General features: G+C 50.1%; 1 protein-coding gene across 1 annotated transcript in view; it reads right to left on the reverse strand.

The window, feature by feature from the left end:
• Positions 1-18,606, reverse strand: part of pdzd8 (PDZ domain containing 8) — a 63,977-nt gene extending 45,371 nt beyond the window's left edge. The window contains exons 1-2 of the mRNA XM_080508170.1: positions 17,643-18,606; positions 520-645 (exon numbers count right to left, since the gene is read on the reverse strand). Of these exons, the coding sequence (XP_080364296.1) occupies positions 520-645; positions 17,643-18,517 (1,001 nt within the window). The 5' untranslated portion in view covers positions 18,518-18,606. The remainder of the gene's footprint in view (positions 1-519; positions 646-17,642) is intronic.
• Between the last annotated feature and the right edge of the window lie 2,440 nt (positions 18,607-21,046).

Consider the following 21,046-nt stretch of genomic DNA (forward strand, 5'->3'; position numbering starts at 1 on the left):
GGCGCCAGAGAGTGTGTGTTCACCACCGTATGCAAAGGGCCTCCAGAGAGCTGCCTACGGTACACTGAGACAACACTGAGGTGACTTCCTGCCTTAAACTGGATTAAATTCACACGCCAGTTTGACCTGTAAGCACCTTGTTGAGGCTCCGCTTTCAGCGAATCAGAACTTCCCTCCATCTTGATTGGATGAACACTTTCTCTGGGTGGTAAAGCTTCAGGATGGAGACTCCACTTAGTCAACGGTTCCCTTCCTAATGGGCATTTCTTCAGGTACCTCTGAGCCCCAACAGTTACTCCATACTCGGCTGGTTCTTTCTGTAGGACCTGCTCTCCTGTGGGTTGTGACTGTACTGGTGTGTTGTAGCCACTGGTGTGTGCCAACGTTTCCTCCCTGCTGCTCCTGTTGGGGTTTGTTTGTTGGTTGTCACAACCATGTCTGTAACCTTTAGGAATTGAAAGAATCTCCATTGTTTACCAATAAACTGTTGATAAAAGTCCTTGTCCGGTCTGGGCTCACCTGCTGCACTCCATGAGGGACACCCGGAGCCGCCCCTCCACCAGCCGGCCGTCCTGCAGCGACAGGTCCAGGTCACAGACCGAGCCCAGCGGGGGCTGGACCTGGAAGGGGAAGAAGGGCTTGTACCTGCAGAGACAGAGACGGAGACTTCAGAGGAGGACATGCAGACACCCCACCAGCAAGCCTTCAGAGAATCCAGAAAAAGCCTGTTGGGTTTCCCGACTCGGTAGAATGGTGAGCTCTAAATCTAGCCGTTGCTCATTGTGGCGACATGATTACTGAAATGACAGGGTGCTGAGCTCATTGTAGGGAAACTCTGATGACCCACGTTTAGAGGAGCCCTGAACGCCTCTTCAGCAGCTGCTTCTCAAAACAACAGGAAACACGTCACATCTACAAGTGGCTGATGTTGCACACAAAGAGCTCAGTGACAGCTTCACCACCATGTGACGTCTTCATGCTGTGGCAGCCCGAGGTGTTGGCTGCCGAGAAGACGCTCTCCAACAACGTGACGCCCGAGTGCTGCAGAAGGGGGGGGGGGGGGGGCGTGTTGACCACAGGCTGAGGAGGCGTGTTGAGGAATGCAGTGCCGCTGGAGGACCAGGACGTAGGACAACTGGTTCACAAAGACGACAGCCCTACTGAGGCAGGTCGGACAGCTCTGCTGGTCCTGCAGTCCACCTCTGCTTCCTGCTCTCTCGTTTCATGTGTTCATCCTCCGTTCTACAGATCATAGACACACGAGTACATGGAGCTCTTATGATAATCTCACTGCAACAGCTGCCACGAAGGTCATCGTGGGGGTCAGAGCCGCCGCCCCTCCTCGCCGTGCATGGCGGGGCCGAGCAGGGCAGGTTTTCCTGCTTCTACACTGACCAATGTTGCAGATGGAACCGAATAAAGCGTCAGCCCTCGGTTGAGGTAGTGAGCACTGAGGAAGGGTCTTTGCAGGCGGAGCTGCAGGAGGCGGAGCCTCAGCAGGAGCTGGACGCTGACGTTAACCGGGAGAGATTCAAGGCGTGTCACGGAGAACAAGGCTTTACTGACGCCCGTCACTGCTTCTGCTTCTTCACCCGACACACCAGCGCCGGCCACAACCCACACTGTACCCTACTGTGTGCAGAGGGACCGGCTGCAGAGCTGGGCCTGGGTGGACCTGGGTGGACCTGGGTGGACCTGGGCGTGCAGGTACAGAGCTGGGCCTGGGTGGACCTGGGCGTGCAGGTACAGAGCTGGGCCTGGGTGGACCTGGGTGGACCTGGGCGTGCAGGTACAGAGCTGGGCCTGGATGGACCTGGACGTACAGGTACAGAGCTGGGCCTGGGTGGGCCTGGGTGGACCTGGGCGTACCGGATCCTCCTGCCCGCCACGCCTGATTGAGCCATGACTACATCCTTTCTGGAGATCAGGTGTTCAATGAAATTCTACTTTATTTTCAAGATAACAATCTCCTCAAGTTCAAATCTCAACCAAGTTCAAACATCAACTCATTACCTATTCTACTTTACTCCAGCGAGACTTTTTATTCCACATCCTGTCAAAGGGAGGAACAAAGTGATTGTGACTAAGTTCAGGCCAGGGGTCACCAGATGGTGGACCACAGTCTGGGTCCAGGCCCGGACCGGACCAGGACCAACCTCCAGCCATCAGAGGGTTGTGCTTTAAAGCCTGGTGGGGCGTCTTGATGACCGGAGCATGGTGACCAATCAGGTGCTGGGTCCCTCAATGGAGGGGTGATGAGAAATCAAAGTGCTTGGTTCTCCAGTACCAGCACCTCGATATCAACAGTCTGGAACACCCCGATCTAGAACCCTTACCAAAACACCGTCGATGGACAGATAATCAGATTTAACTTATTTCTTGAATCTAATGAAGACTCAAAACTTCGACATTCACAGGAGTCAAAATCCATTTTTCTGATTATCGTTCTTAAAAAGCTTCCCGTCCACACGACATTGGTGCTGGAGACATCTGTGTCCACACGAAACCATGACAACGATGTAATAGGTCTGTCTGTCTCGTGGAAGTGTGGTCTGACTGTCTCAACGACATGATGTCCTTTCCTAACTCCTTTAGAAAGTCTCTCCTTCTCTCCTTTAGAAAGTCTCTCCACACCTCTCCTTTAGAAAGTCTCTCCACACCTCTCCTTTAGAAAGTCTCTCCACACCTCTCCTTTAGAAAGTCTCTCCACACCTCTCCTTTAGAAAGTCTCTCCACACCTCTCCTTTAGAAAGTCTCTCCACACCTCTCCTTTAGAAAGTCTCTCCACACCTCTCCTCTCCTTTAGAAAGTCTCTCCACACCTCTCCTTCTCTCCTTTAGAAAGTCTCTCCACACCTCTCCTTTAGAAAGTCTCTCCACACCTCTCCTTCTCTCCTTTAGAAAGTCTCTCCACACCTCTCCTTTAGAAAGTCTCTCCACACCTCTCCTTTAGAAAGTCTCTCCACACCTCTCCTTTAGAAAGTCTCTCCACACCTCTCCTTCTCTCCTTTAGAAAGTCTCTCCTTTAGAAAGTCTCTCCACACCTCTCCTTCTCTCCTTTAGAAAGTCTCTCCTCTCCTTTAGAAAGTCTCTCCACGCCTCTCCTTTAGAAAGTCTCTCCACACCTCTCCTTCAGAAAGTCTCTCCTTCTCTCCTTTAGAAAGTCTCTCTACGCCTCTCCTTTAGAAAGTCTCTCCACACCTCTCTTTTAGAAAGTCTCTCCACACCTCTCCTTCTCTCCTTTAGAAAGTCTCTCCGTCTCTCCTTTAGAAAGTCTCTCCACACCTCTCCTTTAGAAAGTCTCTCCACACCTCTCCTTTAGAAAGTCTCTCCACACCTCTCCTTCTCTCCTTTAGAAAGTCTCTCCACGCCTCTCCTTTAAGTCTCTCCACACCTCTCCTTTAGAAAGTCTCTCCACACCTCTCCTCTCCTTTAGAAAGTCTCTCCACACCTCTCCTTCTCTCCTTTAGAAAGTCTCTCCTTCTCTCCTTTAGAAAGTCTCTCCACGCCTCTCCTTTAGAAAGTCTCTCCACACCTCTCCTTTAGAAAGTCTCTCCACACCTCTCCTTCAGAAAGTCTCTCCTTCTCTCCTTTAGAAAGTCTCTCTACGCCTCTCCTTTAGAAAGTCTCTCCACACCTCTCCTTCTCTCCTTTAGAAAGTCTGTCCGTCTCTCCACACCTCTCCTTCTCTCCTTTAGAAAGTCTCTCCTTCAGAAAGTCTCTCCGTCTCTCCTTTAGAATGTCTCTCCACACCTCTCCTTTAGAAAGTCTCTCCACACCTCTCCTTCTCTCCTTTAGAAAGTCTCTCCACACCTCTCCTTTAGAAAGTCTCTCCACACCTCTCCTTCTCTCCTTTAGAAAGTCTCTCTACGCCTCTCCTTTAGAAAGTCTCTCCACACCTCTCCTTCTCTCCGTTAGAAAGTCTCTCCACGCCTCTCCTTTAGAAAGTCTCTCCACACCTCTCCTTTAGAAAGTCTCTCCACACCTCTCCTTCAGAAAGTCTCTCCTTCTCTCCTTTAGAAAGTCTCTCTACGCCTCTCCTTTAGAAAGTCTCTCCACACCTCTCCTTCTCTCCTTTAGAAAGTCTCTCCACACCTCTCCTTTAGAAAGTCTCTCCACACCTCTCCTTTTAGAAAGTCTCTCCACACCTCTCCTTCTCTCCTTTAGAAAGTCTCTCCGTCTCTCCTTTAGAAAGTCTCTCCACACCTCTCCTTCAGAAAGTCTCTCCTTCTCTCCTTTAGAAAGTCTCTCTACGCCTCTCCTTTAGAAAGTCTCTCCACACCTCTCCTTCTCTCCTTTAGAAAGTCTCTCCGTCTCTCCTTTAGAAAGTCTCTCCACACCTCTCCTTTAGAAAGTCTCTCCACACCTCTCCTTCTCTCCTTTAGAAAGTCTCTCCACACCTCTCCTTTAGAAAGTCTCTCCACACCTCTCCTTCTCTCCTTTAGAAAGTCTCTCTACGCCTCTCCTTTAGAAAGTCTCTCCACACCTCTCCTTCTCTCCTTTAGAATGTCTCTCCACACCTCTCCTTTAGAAAGTCTCTCCACACCTCTCCTTTAGAAAGTCTCTCCACACCTCTCCTCTCTTTTAGAAAGTCTCTCCACACCTCTCCTCTCTTTTAGAAAGTCTCTACACACCTCTCCTCTCTTTTAGAAAGTCTCTACACACCTCTCCTCTCTTTTAGAAAGTCTCTCCACACCTCTCCTCTCTTTTAGAAAGTCTCTCCACACCTCTCCTCTCTTTTAGAAAGTCTCTACACACCTCTCCTCTCTTTTAGAAAGTCTCTACACACCTCTCCTCTCTTTTAGAAAGTCTCTACACACCTCTCCTCTCTTTTAGAAAGTCTCTCCACACCTCTCCTTTAGAAAGTCTCTCCACACCTCTCCTCTCTTTTAGAAAGTCTCTACACACCTCTCCTTCTCTCTTTTAGAAAGTCTCTACACACCTCTCCTTCTCTCCTTTAGAAAGCCCGTGACATCAACCACAGGGTTAAGGAGAAGTGGATAGGAAAGGAGAAAAGGACTATTCGGAAGCAATCCATGTCCTAAAGGCTTTACGCTGTCATGTAAACACGGGTGTGTGTGTTTGTGTGTGTGTGTGTGGGGGGGGGGGGGGTATTAACTCGGCACTGACCCAGCACCAATGAAATCCATGTCACATGACCACAGCTCAGTGTTCACATCATGTCCAATCACTTTGTTGGGCAGGACGGAGCCGACTGGTCCTTCAAGAACCCATCAGAGGGACCAACGCCGGGCTCAATACTGCAATACTGGACTACTCCAATACTGCAATACTGGACTACTGCAATACTCCAATACTGTACTACTCCAACACTGCAATACTGTACTACTCCAATACTGTACTACTCACACCACCCAGCATTAAATGGCCTGCAAAAGGAAAGCGAGGGATTAAAGTGACGTCCTGCGTTGTGTTCCAAACATCAGTCAACTATGAAATGCTTCAGCAGGAAGCGGCTGGGGGGATTAGGGTCTATTTTGAGGGCGATGCCTCAACACAATTATCCTAAAACATGAGGTCACATCTATTGACTTTCCTGTGGCTGACAGGAAGTCTTCATTTCATCATCATCTTGCATTTTAGCGCACTACATTCCGACAATCAAATTAAGAGATTCACAGTAAGAAGACACATTATGCCCAACTATTGGCGATTTAGTGAAATGGGATGGGAGCCATTGTTTTGGGAAAAGTCCCAGTCTCTTCTCGTAGCTCTCTGAAACACGCCATGTGTGTAATCATCAGATGGATTCTACTTCATCATGAATGACCCAACATCAACACACAAACACTGATGAGGAGACGATCTGGTCACAATGCTACGGCTGACAAAAGTTTCTTTGTCAGGATGATCCCTGGTCCTTCAGGCTCAGTCCCCGTGACGAGAGCTGCTCTCCTCTCACACATTAACCCTTCGATGGCGTGTTAAAACACACAAAATGACCTGAAATCATTTCCAAAAATATTTCAGATGAGATTTCCTCAAATTTTAAATCGTTTATGAAGCAGAACAGAACATTTTAAAACGTCCTCCTATGTTTTTAATATCCTTTGATTTGTAAAAATGAGACATTAGAACATACAAAAGACTCAAATCGACCCCGATCCAAAAGTTCAACACACTTAAAACTACATTAAGCATTTCACAACAATTCAAAAAGTTGAATCAGTCATAAGTTGTTCAAACTCAGATGTTGGCTGGAAAATCCAAAATGTGTAGCTCAACAGTCATTTAAATATGTGAATATACATTTCCTGAATACTGTGTATCCCTGGTGGTACGGTCCTATGGAACCTGGACTTGTCTGTGCCTCTCCACCCTGCTGCCTCTGAAAACATTCAAATCACCAATCCTGGACTTGCACCAGCATCCTGACTGACAGCAGCTTTGTTCCACACTGATCAATAAGTCGGAGTTGACTCCCTGAGCTGACGCGCGACTGGAAATGTGTCTGCGATGCAGACGTTCCTGCTTCCTCTGCTGTGACACAGCGAAAGTAAGTGAATGGAAGGAGCCAGAGCAGCTAATGGCCGGTGCTTAATGTGGAGCTGCTTCCAGACCTGTCTGAGGCCTGAACAGCCCGCACAAAGAAGTGGGTCCCTCAGGGAGCGCCGGGCCGAAGAGGAGCCACAACAGAAGAGACGTGAGTGTGAACAGTGAGGGAGTAACAACGTACGTACCGATACCCGTACCGTTTGGTCCGGTCCAGAGCTGCACCGGACCGGACGGTACGGCTCTGGACCGGACCGGACGGTACGGCTCTAGACCGGACCGGACGGTACGGCTCTGGACCGGACCGGACGGTCCGGCTCTGGACCTGACCGGACGGTACGGCTCTGCACCGGACCAAACGGTCTGGCTCTGGACCGGACCGGACGGCTCTGCACCGGACGGTACAGCTCTGGACCGGACCGGACGGTACGGCTCTGCACCGGACCGGACGGCACGGCTCTGGACCGGACCGGACGGTACGGCTCTGCACCGGACCAAACGGTCTGGCTCTGGACCGGACCGGACGGTACGGCTCTGCACCGGACGGTACGGCTCTGGACCGGACCGGACGGTACGGCTCTGGACCGGACCAGACGGTACGGCTCTGGACCGGACCAAACGGTCTGGCTCTGGACCGGACCGGACGGTACGGCTCTGCACCGGACCGGACGGTCCGGCTCTGGACCGGACCAAACGGTCCAGCTCTGGACTGGACTGCAGTACAAGAATCTCAAGACCATGGCTCCACAAAGACTTTCCACGACGTCCGGGGACAGTAAAAGCTTTGCTCGGGAAACTGGATCATCCACACAACTGGTTTTTTGGAGATATTTTGACGTTTTCTGGGCTAAAATCCCTTGGTATCACTCGGGTCGGGTACCGAAACTTGGTTCCAAGTAGGAACCGGATCAAAAACGGCAGGAACCCATAACATTATTTTCTACGGGTACCCATTAGGGCTGCTCAATGAATTGAATTCTATTCGCGATTACAGCTCCAGATGGCAGTAGCAGGTTGTTGTTCCACTGTGTGTACGCCGTTGGAGAGAAACAAGAGAAAGGAAGAGTTTGAGTGTGTTTGAATGGAGAATAACGTTTGGAGTTCCTTGCTGAACGCCGCCTCAATTTTAATTTGTACCAATTTATCAAATGATTTATGTTGAACTTATTTATTGAAGGATATCGCTCCGTTATTGTATTTGATTTATTTCCTGTTTTCAAAAGATTGAGTGCAATAGAACAGTTTTTCTACTACTACATCACAAGATATTATTATATATTTAACAGGAAAGTCTTTTTTTAAAACATGTTCAATAAATGCTGTTCCAAATTCAAAGACAATCGTGTAAATAGTCGTTATTTCAATCTTGCCCAAAATAATAGTGATTCTGATTTTTCCCCATAATCAAGCAGCCCCAGTACCCATCATGTTTATTTCTCAGGGATATCTACTGATTGTAAGCAGCTGTTATAAACTGAATTCACTTGAATCCTTGAGGTTTATTTGCTGTTTTACTGTGAATACAATGCACTTTAGTATTTTAGCACTGACGCTGCTCAAACAGGATTTTGTTTTTGTTTATCAGTTTCTTCAAACGTAAAGGAATAAAGGTACTTTTGTTAAATAAACAATTGACCTACCGTATTTTCCGCCCTATAAGGCACCTAAATACCTCAAATTTTCTCCAAAGCTGCCAGTGCGCCTTATCACCCAGTGCGCCTTATATATGGAAGAATTGCGCTACTTGAGACTGCTATTTGACACCTGAACACCCAGAAGCTTTTATTTTGACAACTCTAACTTCACAACCGGATCTTCAGAGCGGACGACACTCCACACAACACCTTCATCACTCATGGTTGCACACCAACATTCTAACAAACCAAAATAAACTAGATGAAATAATGACTCCCTAAACTGGGGAACAAAAACACATAAACACAATCAACACAACACCAAGCCCAACAACAACCCATAATAACCTCCAACAACACAAAATTTGTCGCTGCAAGGCATGATGGGACATCCTGAGCTCCTCAGTGCAGCCGATAGAAACTCCCATAATTCATTGCAGCTGTTTGTGGTGTTTTAAATGCAATTATTGGGGGTTATATTTGGTTTGTGGTGTCGGTAATAATTGTGTTGTGTTGTGTTTTTGTTGCTTAGTTCATGTAGTTTAGTTTATTACCGGTAGTTGTAAGTTGTCAACCAGCAGTGAAGAAGGTTTTGTGTGTAGTGTCCTCCTGGCATAGGCTGCATGTAGGACTATCAAAATAAAGTGTGTGCACCACTCTGGGTGTTAGAATCAGTGGAAAATGTAACCTAATGGCTTTGAGCTATAAATGTTGTGACCACTGGTCTATTCCATGTGCCTTATAATGTGGTGCGCCTTATATATGAACAAAGTTGTAAATTATGTCAATTAATGTAGGTGCGCCTTATAATCCGGTGCCTTATAGGGCAGAAAATATGGTATTTTTTTTCCACTATTCTGGAATCGAAGTAAGGAATTGTTAGCGATCAATGAGCAGAACCAGATTCTTCAAAACCCCAACAATATCCATCCCAACTCACTCGACTTCAACGAAAACAACTTTTTTGGATTATTTTGACTTTTTAATCCCGAAGTTTCATAACTTTTTATGGTTCAGAAAAAAAGTTGGCCGAGCAGGAAGAGGAACAGGATTTGATTTGTTAATAGAATAAAAATACATGTCACACATTTACCATGTTATTAAAAAATGTGTATGACAAAAAGTGACTAATAGAATAAATAAGGTGTGGCAGTGTGTAGTAGTAGTAGTAGTACGGTGGAACAGCTCCAATCTCAGTAATATCACATTTATTTCATTTATTACAGCAAAAAGCCCAAAGTTCAGCCTCAAATCAACTTAGTTAAGACACCTCCTCCTCGCTCCCCTTCTCATGCCCTGAACTATATTACAATCTGTCTGCGTTGATTCTTAAATGTTCCTGAGGTGGATTTTTCCCAATTCCAGACTGTGCTCCGTCTTTCCTTCCCTCCTCTCCTCACCTCTTGTTGTCCTTCCTTCCCCCAAACTTCCTCTGCTAGTTCGTTGTACCGGTTCCAATGACACTAAAGACCATTCTGATTGAGTCTCTGAATTCAACTCTGGGCTCTTTGCTGTGAAGAACAAAGTTAAAATAAAGATTATCATTCCTTCAGATTGAAGCGTATAAAGAGATAAACCTTCCCTGAAAGTTTTATTGAGATATCTTGATTATTAAAGAAACAAGTGTTTTTAAGTAAAAAGTTGATGTTGGTGGAATTCATACATTACCCAACATTATAAACTTACATTCAACTTTGGGCAAGCCAACATTTGATAACCGAACCTTCTGTACCGAGGTACAACAATACTGTGATTTCTGTGTACCGTTACACCCCTAGTGAACGGATAAAGCAGTAAAGTACTGCCACTCCTCAGAGAATTCCTGCCTCTACGTAGTGACGGCACGGCCATTCCAGTCAACCAAGACACGTGACGGTGGACTGAGACTCGTCCTTCCAGTCCACAGCCGTCTGATCACTCCGATCTCATCTCCTGGAAAGTTCCACTCCTTCATCTGTGTCCATGTAAACACAGGTTGTACTTCAGTGCAGTGATTCCACCAGCCCTCGTCTCCACGAGCCGCCATCAGTGTGTTGGCGCCTCGTCCTCGGTCAGCCTCCGTCCTGAGAACCAGAGTGCAGCCGTCCAACAGCTGCACTTGTGACTTTGGTTGCCATAAAGCGTGGATTACCTCCAGCGGCCCGCTGACCCCCCCCCCCCCCCCCCCCCTCGCCATCTGTGCCACTCAACAAATCCCAAGGTCCAGCTGTGACGGTGCGAGGCTGCTCCTCGTTACGTCACCTCGCCACGCCGCGCCATGGCAGCTGATCCACACTCACGTGCATGGTTCCACCTCAGCGTGCTACGGTAGGCTCCCCCGACTGAACAAACTGCCCCCCCCCGGCGCGAACAAACCGCCCCCCGACGTAAACAAACTGCCCCCCGACGTGAACAAACTGCCCCCCCGACTGAACAAACTGCTCCCCCGACTGAACAAACTGCCCCCCGACGTGAACAAACTGCCCCCCCGACCGAACAAACTGCCCCCCCGACCGAACAAACTGCCCCCCCGACCGAACAAACTGCCCCCCCGACGTGAACAAACTGCCCCCCGACGTGAACAAACTGCCCCCCTCGACGTGAACAAACTGCCCCCCCGACGTGAACAAACTGCCCCCCGAAGTGAACAAACTGCCCCCCCGACGTGAACAAACTGCTCCCCCGACGTGAACAAACTGCCCCCCCGACGTGAACAAACTGCCCCCCCGACGTGAACAAACTGCCCCCCGACGTGAACAAACTGCCCCCGACGTGAACAAACTGCTCCCCCGACGGAACAAACTGCCCCCCGACGTGAACAAACTGCCCCCCGACTGAACAAACTGCCCCCCCGACTGAACAAACTGCCCCCCGACGTGAACAAACTGCCCCCCGACGTGAACAAACTGCCCCCCCGACTGAACAAACTGCCCCCCGACGTGAACAAACTGCCCCCCGACTGAACAAACTGCCCCCCGACGTGAACAAACTGCCCCCCCGACTGAACAAACTGCCCCCCGACGTGAACAAACTGCCCCCCGACGTGAACAAACTGCCCCCCGACTGAACAAACTGCCCCCCGACTGAACAAACTGCTCCCCCGACTGAACAAACTGCCCCCCGACGTGAACAAACTGCCCCCCGACCGAACAAACTGCCCCCCCGACGTGAACAAACTGCCCCCCTCGACGTGAACAAACTGCCCCCGACGTGAACAAACTGCCCCCGACGTGAACAAACTGCCCCCCCGACGTGAACAAACTGCACCCCGACGTGAACAAACTGCCCCCCCGACGTGAACAAACTGCCCCCCGACGTGAACAAACTGCCCCCCGACGTGAACAAACTGCCCCCGACGTGAACAAACTGCCCCCCGACGTGAACAAACTGCCCCCCGACGTGAACAAACTGCTCCCCCGACTGAACAAACTGCTCCCCCGACGTGAACAAACTGCCCCCCCGACTGAACAAACTGCTCCCCGACGTGAACAAACTGCTCCCCCGACTGAACAAACTGCCCCCCGACGTGAACAAACTGCTCCCCCGACGTGAACAAACTGCTCCCCCGACGTGAACAAACTGCTCCCCCGACTGAACAAACTGCTCCCCCGACTGAACAAACTGCTCCCCCGACGTGAACAAACTGCCCCCCGACTGAACAAACTGCTCCCCCGACGTGAACAAACTGCCCCCCGACGTGAACAAACTGCCCCCCGACCGAACAAACTGCCCCCCCCGACGTGAACAAACTGCCCCCCGACTGAACAAACTGCCCCCGACGTGAACAAACTGCCCCCCTCGACGTGAACAAACTGCCCCCCTCGACGTGAACAAACTGCCCCCCTCGACGTGAACAAACTGCCCCCGACGTGAACAAACTGCTCCCCCGACGTGAACAAACTGCTCCCCCGACGTGAACAAACTGCCCCCCGACGTGAACAAACTGCCCCCCTCGACGTGAACAAACTGCCCCCGACTGAACAAACTGCCCCCGACGTGAACAAACTGCCCCCCGACGTGAACAAACTGCTCCCCCGACTGAACAAACTGCCCCCCCCGACGTGAACAAACTGCCCCCCCCGACGTGAACAAACTGCCCCCCGACTGAACAAACTGCACCCCGACGTGAACAAACTGCCCCCCGACGTGACACAAACTGCCCCCCGACGTGAACAAACTGCCCCCGACGTGAACAAACTGCCCCCCGACGTGAACAAACTGCCCCCCGACGTGAACAAACTGCCCCCGACGTGAACAAACTGCCCCCCCGACGTGAACAAACTGCCCCCCGACGTGAACAAACTGCCCCCGACGTGAACAAACTGCCCCCCGACGTGAACAAACTGCTCCCCCGACTGAACAAACTGCCCCCCCCGACGTGAACAAACTGCCCCCCGACTGAACAAACTGCACCCCGACGTGAACAAACTGCCCCCCCGACTGAACAAACTGCCCCCCGACGTGAACAAACTGCCCCCCGACGTGAACAAACTGCTCCCCCGACGTGAACAAACTGCCCCCCGACGTGAACAAACTGCCCCCCGACGTGAACAAACTGCCCCCCGACGTGAACAAACTGCCCCCCGACGTGACACAAACTGCCCCCCGACGTGAACAAACTGCCCCCCGACGTGAACAAACTGCCCCCCGACGTGAACAAACTGCCCCCGACGTGAACAAACTGCCCCCCCGACGTGAACAAACTGCCCCCCCGACGTGAACAAACTGCCCCCCCCGACGTGAACAAACTGCCCCCCGACGTGAACAAACTGCCCCCCGACGTGAACAAACTGCCCCCCGACGTGAACAAACTGCCCCCCCGACGTGAACAAACTGCCCTATTTATTGAAGTGTGGGGAAATGCCTGTAAAACATACATTAATCCAATTTTTCTTCTACAGAAGAGAGCGATTAGAGTCGCTAGTGGAAGTGGTTACAGAAACCATACTATTCCTTTATTTAGACTAAAAACACTGAAATTTAAAGATTTAGTGGAGTACAACCTTCTAAAACCATGTTTAAAGCTCATCTGGAAACAGATTGGCCAAGAGAGAAAAAGTAGATATGAACTGAAAGGAACTGAGGTTTTTACAAAACCCAGGTTTCAATCGGCCGTAAAGGAAAAATGCATCTGAATGGAAGGAGTCGGTCTGTGGAACCGTCTTGATTGTAAAACTAAAACTTCTAAGTCCATTGATGTGTTTAAGAAACTAGTTAAATTATCAATGTTACAGAAATGCGACACTGCGGAGCAGCAGATCAACCTCATTGATGTATTTTGTGTTTGAGGTCTTGGTAAAAGATGCTGCGTGTGAATGAACTGGAAGTGTAAAGGATTTAGTGTTGATAAGGGGCAGACATAAGTTTGACTTCTTTCTGCTCCTTTTCATTCATATGGAATGCTGTTGCATCGTTTTAAATGAATGAAATAAATCATAAAATGAAAAATGAAATGAAACGTCAGGAAGGACCCGGCGTCACCAAACAGCACAGCAGTTATTGCAGATGATCATTCAGTTGATCAGCATCACCACATAATGTGTGATCTCGTCACCAACCCCGACTGAACTGCCCTCACCTTCCTCCACCAACAACCTCCACAAAGTCCAAAGTTCAACCTCCGCCAAACACCAGAGGGGCTCACACTGCACAGGCCAGCAGGACACAAGTCCAAGATTGAACTTTCAGCTGAATCCAGTGGAGGCTGAGGACTTGCTGCTGCAGCAGGTGTGTGGTCGGACCTGGTGACTCCTCACATACAGGTTGCTTCCTGATACAAGCTAAACAGGTGAGCAGGTGTCTGGAAGACACAGGAAGGGTTGGACTGAGGACGGTGACTCTTCGCTCCCGGCAGCCACCAGAGCAGTGGACATGGCGGGTCACCTTCACCCCTTCAGGGAGGAGGGCCTTCGTACCGTTGTCACGGTACGGCATCATCAACATTCCTGCAGGCCCACCAACACCCAGGAGGACAAGAGCTGCTGGCTTCTGGACCCGTCCAGCTTGTGCAGGACACGCCTCCATCTAATGTTCTGCTCAAGCTTGGAGAAAAGCCCAATAACGAGCCTTATGGCCGAGTGGTGCAGCAGGCAGGACTGCTGAGGACTGTCCAGCACTGCAACAGAAGACGTGAAGACTGAAAACTCGTCTTCGACCAGGACATTCCAGATAGAGAGGCACCAAGCCACATTCTTCACTTCCACTCTTGATACCTGAATGTGGAGATCTGCTGATAGCAGAGCTGTTTGCTTTAATATCATCATTATATATGAGGCTGTAATGAACTCCTCTCTACAGTAAAGTAATAAATGTAGGAATGTTTTCTCTCTGAAGACAACTTGAGGCTAGAAGGTGAGAAAAGGAAGCAGTACAAAGTATTTTGGTCCCATTAGGACAATGTGAGGGTCTGAGTGACGTCATCAGGGAGTCGATCTTAGCGCCAGTCCGACACTGGTGCACATTTCTACAGACTACTACATGTTTCTGATGGTCAGCACGTGGGACTTGTGCAAAACTAGACATTTCTGATCCACCTTGCGGAGATTTCAGATCCATGAAGCCTCGTCTGCTTTACTGTTACTGGCTGCTCTGCTAGGGAAGCTAGCTTTGCGGCTAACAACCCCCCCCGTCACCTGCCTGGTTGCTCCGGCGATGGCTTCTGCACATCGTGCAGCAACAGCTAGAAGTTCTCCAGTTATCATCTGTATATGTAATAGACAATACTAGAGAATTAATGACTAGTTTTAGACCAACAAGAAGGCCGTTGCTGGGCTAATCCCCCGCCGGAGGGCTTTCTATTTTCTCACAAAGCCAGCTCTAAGGCAGCACACTTGGTACACTAGAGGGTGTTCCATGGGTCCTAGTAGATCATTATGTAGAATCTGAAAGGTCTTCTTCATAAGCTATGTCAAAATACGTCTCCAGAGCCCAAAAGGTGTTTTTATGCACTTAGTGACCCTGTGACCTGATATGCAAATGAGGTCCTGGTCACCATGGTGCCCCTTCTCCCCAGGTGGAGTGTGCATGTGTGAAGTTTGGTGACTGTGGGCCCAGGAACTGCTGAGAAATGTTTATATGAAAATACATGTATTGTGCAACCATGACGAGCAAACTTCAGACCCAACCGATCTTCAAGGTCAAGGTCAGGTCACTTGGTGTACTGGAGGTTATCCCTGGAGTGTGTATCATGTGTGTATAACATTTCAGAGCCCTAGCTCAAAAACCTAGGCCTCCAGAGCCCAAAATGTGTTTTTAAGCACTTCGTGACCCTGTGACTTACTTAATATGCAAATTAGGTCAAGGTCACCATAGTATCCCTTCCCCCTCTGAGATGTATCCACATGTGAAGTTTGGTCAATGTGGGCCCAGGGGTTGCCGAGATATAGGTAGAAACGTTCGAACGGACGGACGGACGGACGTACGGAGACTGTTTCAAGATCCCCCTTCGGGGCCTATCAGCCACGGCGGGGGATAATAAAAATGTATAGTAGTATACATTAAAGGATATTATCCAGTGACTAGAGTACACCAATAAAAAGACAGAACTGATGCATGACAGTCCAGTAATGTAGAACACAACCTGACAAAATGTCTATACAGTTTGTCGTTACTAAAATATTTTGAAAACAAGTACTGAAGCAGGATTCATGAACATTCAAATGTTATTTCAGGTGTCTGATGGAGGGACGGCTTCAGGAACGTGTTCACCTACACTGCAGTAGGGAGGCGCTGATCCACACTCGTTCACTTCAGATTCCATCCCGACACCCAAATGTGGATATGCTGATACTACTCCAATGCCAGAGATATTTGCTTTAATATTATTATTATCATCATTAAAGTTGATTGTATATGAGGCTGTAATAAATTTCTCTACAGTAAAGTAATAAATGTAGGAATGTTTACATGTTTTCTCTCTACAGACAAGTTGAGGTCAGTAGAAGGTGAGAAAAGGAAGCAGTACAAAGTATTTTAGTCCTATTAGGACAATGTGAGGGCCTGAGTGATTCAGATCGTCACCAGAACGTATTAAAAACTCACTCGACTTCAACACAAACAACTTCAACTAAAACGACGTAATTTTGATTATTTTGATTTTCTTACCCCTAAGGTTCATAACTTTTTATGCTCCAGAAAAAAAGTTCACTGAACAGGAAGAGGAACAGGATTTGATTTGTTAATAGAATAAAAAAATACATGTCGCACATTTACCACGTTATTAAAAAACGTGTATGGATAAAAAGTGACATATACAATAAATAAGGTGTGGCAGTATGTAGTAGTAGGGTGTGACAGCTGCAGTCTTAATACTATCACATGTATTCCAGACCAACAGCAAAAAGCCCAAAGCCCACTCTGCCGGAGTTCCCTGAAAGTTTCTGGTTCGACATTCAGAGGCAGTTACCATGGTGATTTATCCTGGGAAGACGTGAACCAGCGTCATATGGAAAACCTGAGTTAATCTTGGAGTTACCTCAATAAGAGGCTGAATGTGAGGTTCCAGCCAGTCTTCCAGAGTGGTGAGGTTCCAGCCAGTGTTCACCACCGTCTAGTCTTCCAGAGTGGTGAGGTTCCAGCCAGTGTTCACCACCGTCTAGTCTTCCAGAGTGGTGAGGTTCCAGCCAGTGTTCACTACCGTCCAGTCTTCCAGAGTGGTGAGGTTCCAGCCAGTGTTCGCCACCGTCCAGTCTTCCAGAGTGGTGAGGTTCCAGCCAGTGTTCACCACCGTCCAGTCTTCCAGAGTGGTGAGGTTCCAGCCAGTGTTCACTACCGTCCAGTCTTCCAGACTGGTGAGGTTCCAGCCAGTGTTCACTACCGTCCAGTCTTCCAGAGTGGTGAGGTTCCAGCCAGTGTTCACCACCGTCCAGTCTTCCAGAGTGGTGAGGTTCCAGCCAGTGTTCGCCACCGTCCAGTCTTCCAGAGTGGTGAGGTTCCAGCCAGTGTTCGCCACCGTCCAGTCTTCCAGAGTGGTGAGGTTCCAGCCAGTGTTCACCACCGTCCAGTCTTCCAGACTGGTGAGGTTCCAGCCAGTGTTCACTACCGTCCAGTCTTCCAGAGTGGTGAGGTTCCAGCCAGTGTTCACCACCGTCCAGTCTTCCAGAGTGGTGAGGTTCCAGCCAGTGTTCGCCACCGTCCAGTCTTCCAGAGTGGTGAGGTTCCAGCCAGTGTTCACCACCGTCCAGTCTTCCAGAGTGGTGAGGTTTCAGGTGTGGAGTTGTTCAGGTCATGAGGTCATTGCTTTGTGCCTCAGTGGTCACAGTCCTTCCTTTCTGACCGCTGGACTGCTGCAGTGGACTGCTGCCTCACGGAGATCAAAGGGAACCTCAGGAACCATCAGGAGCAGGATGAGATCAAAGGGAACCTCAGGAACCATCAGGAGCAGGATGAGGACATTCTGCAGGACGGCCGTCCAGGACCAGGGCTGGAGGGGCTTCTTGACCAACACACTGACCCCTTCACTGCTCCCAATGGACCTATGAGGCCCGTGTGTGTGTGTGTGTGTGTGCGCGCAGCCTACCGGATCTTGTAGTTGGGCAAGGTGTGCTTCTTCTTGATGACCCTCTTCAGCTGGTTGACGATGATGGAGGTGAGCTGGGGCAGAGGTCTCCCTTCGAACTGGGACTTGACCTCGAAGTCCACCAGCGGGTCCTCCAGGAAGGAGAAGGACCAGTGGGAGAAGGGCGTGCGGGTGAACTGCAGCCTCAGGCGGCCCACCACGCGCCGCATCTTGACGAACAGGTAGGCGGACTTGCCGAACACCAGCTCCACGTCGATGGCCAGGTGGAAGCCGCCGTTGTACTCCAGGTCCACCTCGAAGTTGAGCTCCTCCGGCATCCCGTCCTCGTTGAGCGGCACCGGCCTGAGCAGCGTGGCGGCGTGGAACACCGGCAGCGAGTTGCCCAGCGAGATGTCCCGCAGGCTGAGCCCCTCCAGCAGGCGGCCCGCCGTCTTGGTCTGCAGCAGCTCCTCGAACTCCACCTTGATCTTCTTGGTGAGCCAGTGGCGGACCAGCGGCGTGTCCCGCAGCTCCCGGAACAGGAACAGGAAGATCGCGTTCAGGAAATGGCAGGTCTCCGCTTTGGCCGGCTCGGCGTGGGGAGGCGGCGGCGGCGGCGGCGGCGGAGGAGGAGGCTGTTTGGGGCTCCCGCCGCCGACGGCCGGGTCCTGCGGCCGCCCGGGGCCGGAGGCGCAGGCCGGGCTGTCCGGCTGCTGCTGGCCCGCCTCGCCGTGCGGCGTGTGGAAGTAATCCTTCAGGGCGCCATCAGGCACCACCTTGACGTACTGCACCGTCCTGCCCGCGGGCTCCGGCTCCCTCCGGTACACTAACAGGAACTGCAGCAGCAGCGTCAGCAGCGCCCCGGACAGGGCGGACAGCAGGATCAGGTAGATCATCGTCCCGGACTCACGCGGCGCTCATTCCGTCGCTCCGAGGTAACAAAGCCAGTTCCACCTGGGCGAGCTCAGAGCGGCTGCCATTTATCTGCTCCTTCCTGAGCTCTGGCTCGCTCCTGATTGGACAGCAGAGGCACGGCGACGTGCGTGATGACGTGGGCAGTACGTGATCCTCTGGTGCGTTAATGGTACCGCGGATTTTACAGCTTTAAAACGAGAGAGTATTCGATGCTCACAGTTGGTTTGATCCTCACAGTGGCACGGTGGTTTGATCCTCACAGTAGTTTGATCCTCACAGTAGTTTGATCCTCACAGTAGTTGGATCCTCACAGAGGTACAGTGGTTTGATCCTCACGGTGGTTTGATCCTCACAGTAGTTGGATCCTCACAGAGGTACAGTGGTTTGATCCTCACGGTGGTTTGATCCTCAACGTGGTACAGTGGTTTGATCCTCACGGTGGTTTGATCCTTACAGTGGCACGGTGGTTTGATCCTCACAGTAGTTTGATCCTCACAGTGATACAGTGGTTTGATCCTCACGGTGGTTTGATCCTCAACGTGGTACAGTGGTTTGATCCTCACGGTGGTTTGATCCTCACAGTGGTTTGATCCTTAAAGTGGTTTGATCCTCACGGTGGTACAGTGGTTTGATCCTCACAGTGGTTTGATCCTTAAAGTGGTTTGATCCTCAACGTGGTACAGTGGTTTGATCCTCACGGTGGTTTGATCCTCACGGTGGTTTGATCCTCAACGTGGTACAGTGGTTTGATCCTCACGGTGGTTTGATCCTCACAGTAGTTGGATCCTCACAGAGGTACAGTGGTTTGATCCTCACGGTGGTTTGATCCTTACAGTGGCACGGTGGTTTGATCCTCACAGTAGTTGGATCCTCACAGAGGTACAGTGGTTTGATCCTCACGGTGGTTTGATCCTCACAGTAGTTGGATCCTCACAGTGGTACAGTGGTTTGATCCTCACAGTGGCACGGTGGTTTGATCCTCACAGTAGTTTGATCCTCACAGTGATACAGTGGTTTGATCCTCACGGTGGTTTGATCCTCAACGTGGTACAGTGGTTTGATCCTCACGGTGGTTTGATCCTCACAGTGGTTTGATCCTTAAAGTGGTTTGATCCTCACGGTGGTACAGTGGTTTGATCCTCACAGTGGTTTGATCCTTAAAGTGGTTTGATCCTCACGGTGGTACAGTGGTTTGATCCTCACGGTGGTTTGATCCTCACGGTGGTTTGATCCTCAACGTGGTACAGTGGTTTGATCCTCACGGTGGTTTGATCCTCACAGTAGTTGGATCCTCACAGAGGTACAGTGGTTTGATCCTCACGGTGGTTTGATCCTTACAGTGGCACGGTGGTTTGATCCTCACAGTAGTTGGATCCTCACAGAGGTACAGTGGTTTGATCCTCACGGTGGTTTGATCCTCACAGTAGTTGGATCCTCACAGTGGTACAGTGGTTTGATCCTCACAGTGGCACGGTGGTTTGATCCTCACAGTAGTTTGATCCTCACAGTGATACAGTGGTTTGATCCTCACGGTGGTTTGATCCTCAACGTGGTACAGTGGTTTGATCCTCACGGTGGTTTGATCCTCACAGTGGTTTGATCCTTAAAGTGGTTTGATCCTCACGGTGGTACAGTGGTTTGATCCTCACGGTGGTTTGATCCTCACAGTAGTTGGATCCTCACAGTGGTACAGTGGTTTGATCCTCACAGTGGCACGGTGGTTTGATCCTCACAGTAGTTTGATCCTCACAGTGATACAGTGGTTTGATCCTCACAGTGTTTTGATCCTCAACGTGGTACAGTGGTTTGATCCTCACAGTGGTTTGATCCTCACAGTGGCACAGTGGTTTGATCCTCACAGTAGTTTGATCCTCACAGTGGTACAGTGGTTTGATCCTCACGGTGGTTTGATCCTTACAGTAGATTGATCCTCACGGTGGTTTGATCCCTACAGTGGTTTGATCCTCACGGTGGTTTGATCCTTACAGTAGATTGATCCTCACGGTGGTTTGATCCTTACAGTAGATTGATCCTCACGGTGGTTTGATCCTCACAGTGGTACAGTGGTTTGATCCTCACAGTGGTTTGATCCTCACAGTGGTACAGAGGTTTGATCCTCACAGTGGTACAGTGGTTTGATCCTCACAGTGGTTTGATCCTCACAGTGGTACAGAGGTTTGATCCTCACAGTGGTACAGTGGTTTGACCCTCGCAGTGGTTTGATCCTCACAGTGGTACAGTGGTTTGATCCTCACAGTGGTTTGATCCTCACAGTGGTTTGATCCTCACAGTGGTTTGATCTTTACAGTGGTTTGATCCTCACAGTGGTACAGTGGTTTGATCCTCACAGTGGTTTGATCCTCACAGTGGTACAGAGGTTTGATCCTCACAGTGGTACAGTGGTTTGACCCTCGCAGTGGTTTGATCCTCACAGTGGTACAGTGGTTTGATCCTCACAGTGGTTTGATCCTCACAGTGGTTTGATCCTCACAGTGGTTTGATCTTTACAG

The sequence above is a fragment of the Blennius ocellaris genome, assembly GCF_963422515.1.
Source record: "Blennius ocellaris genome assembly, chromosome: 13".
Lineage (NCBI taxonomy): Eukaryota > Metazoa > Chordata > Actinopteri > Blenniiformes > Blenniidae > Blennius > Blennius ocellaris.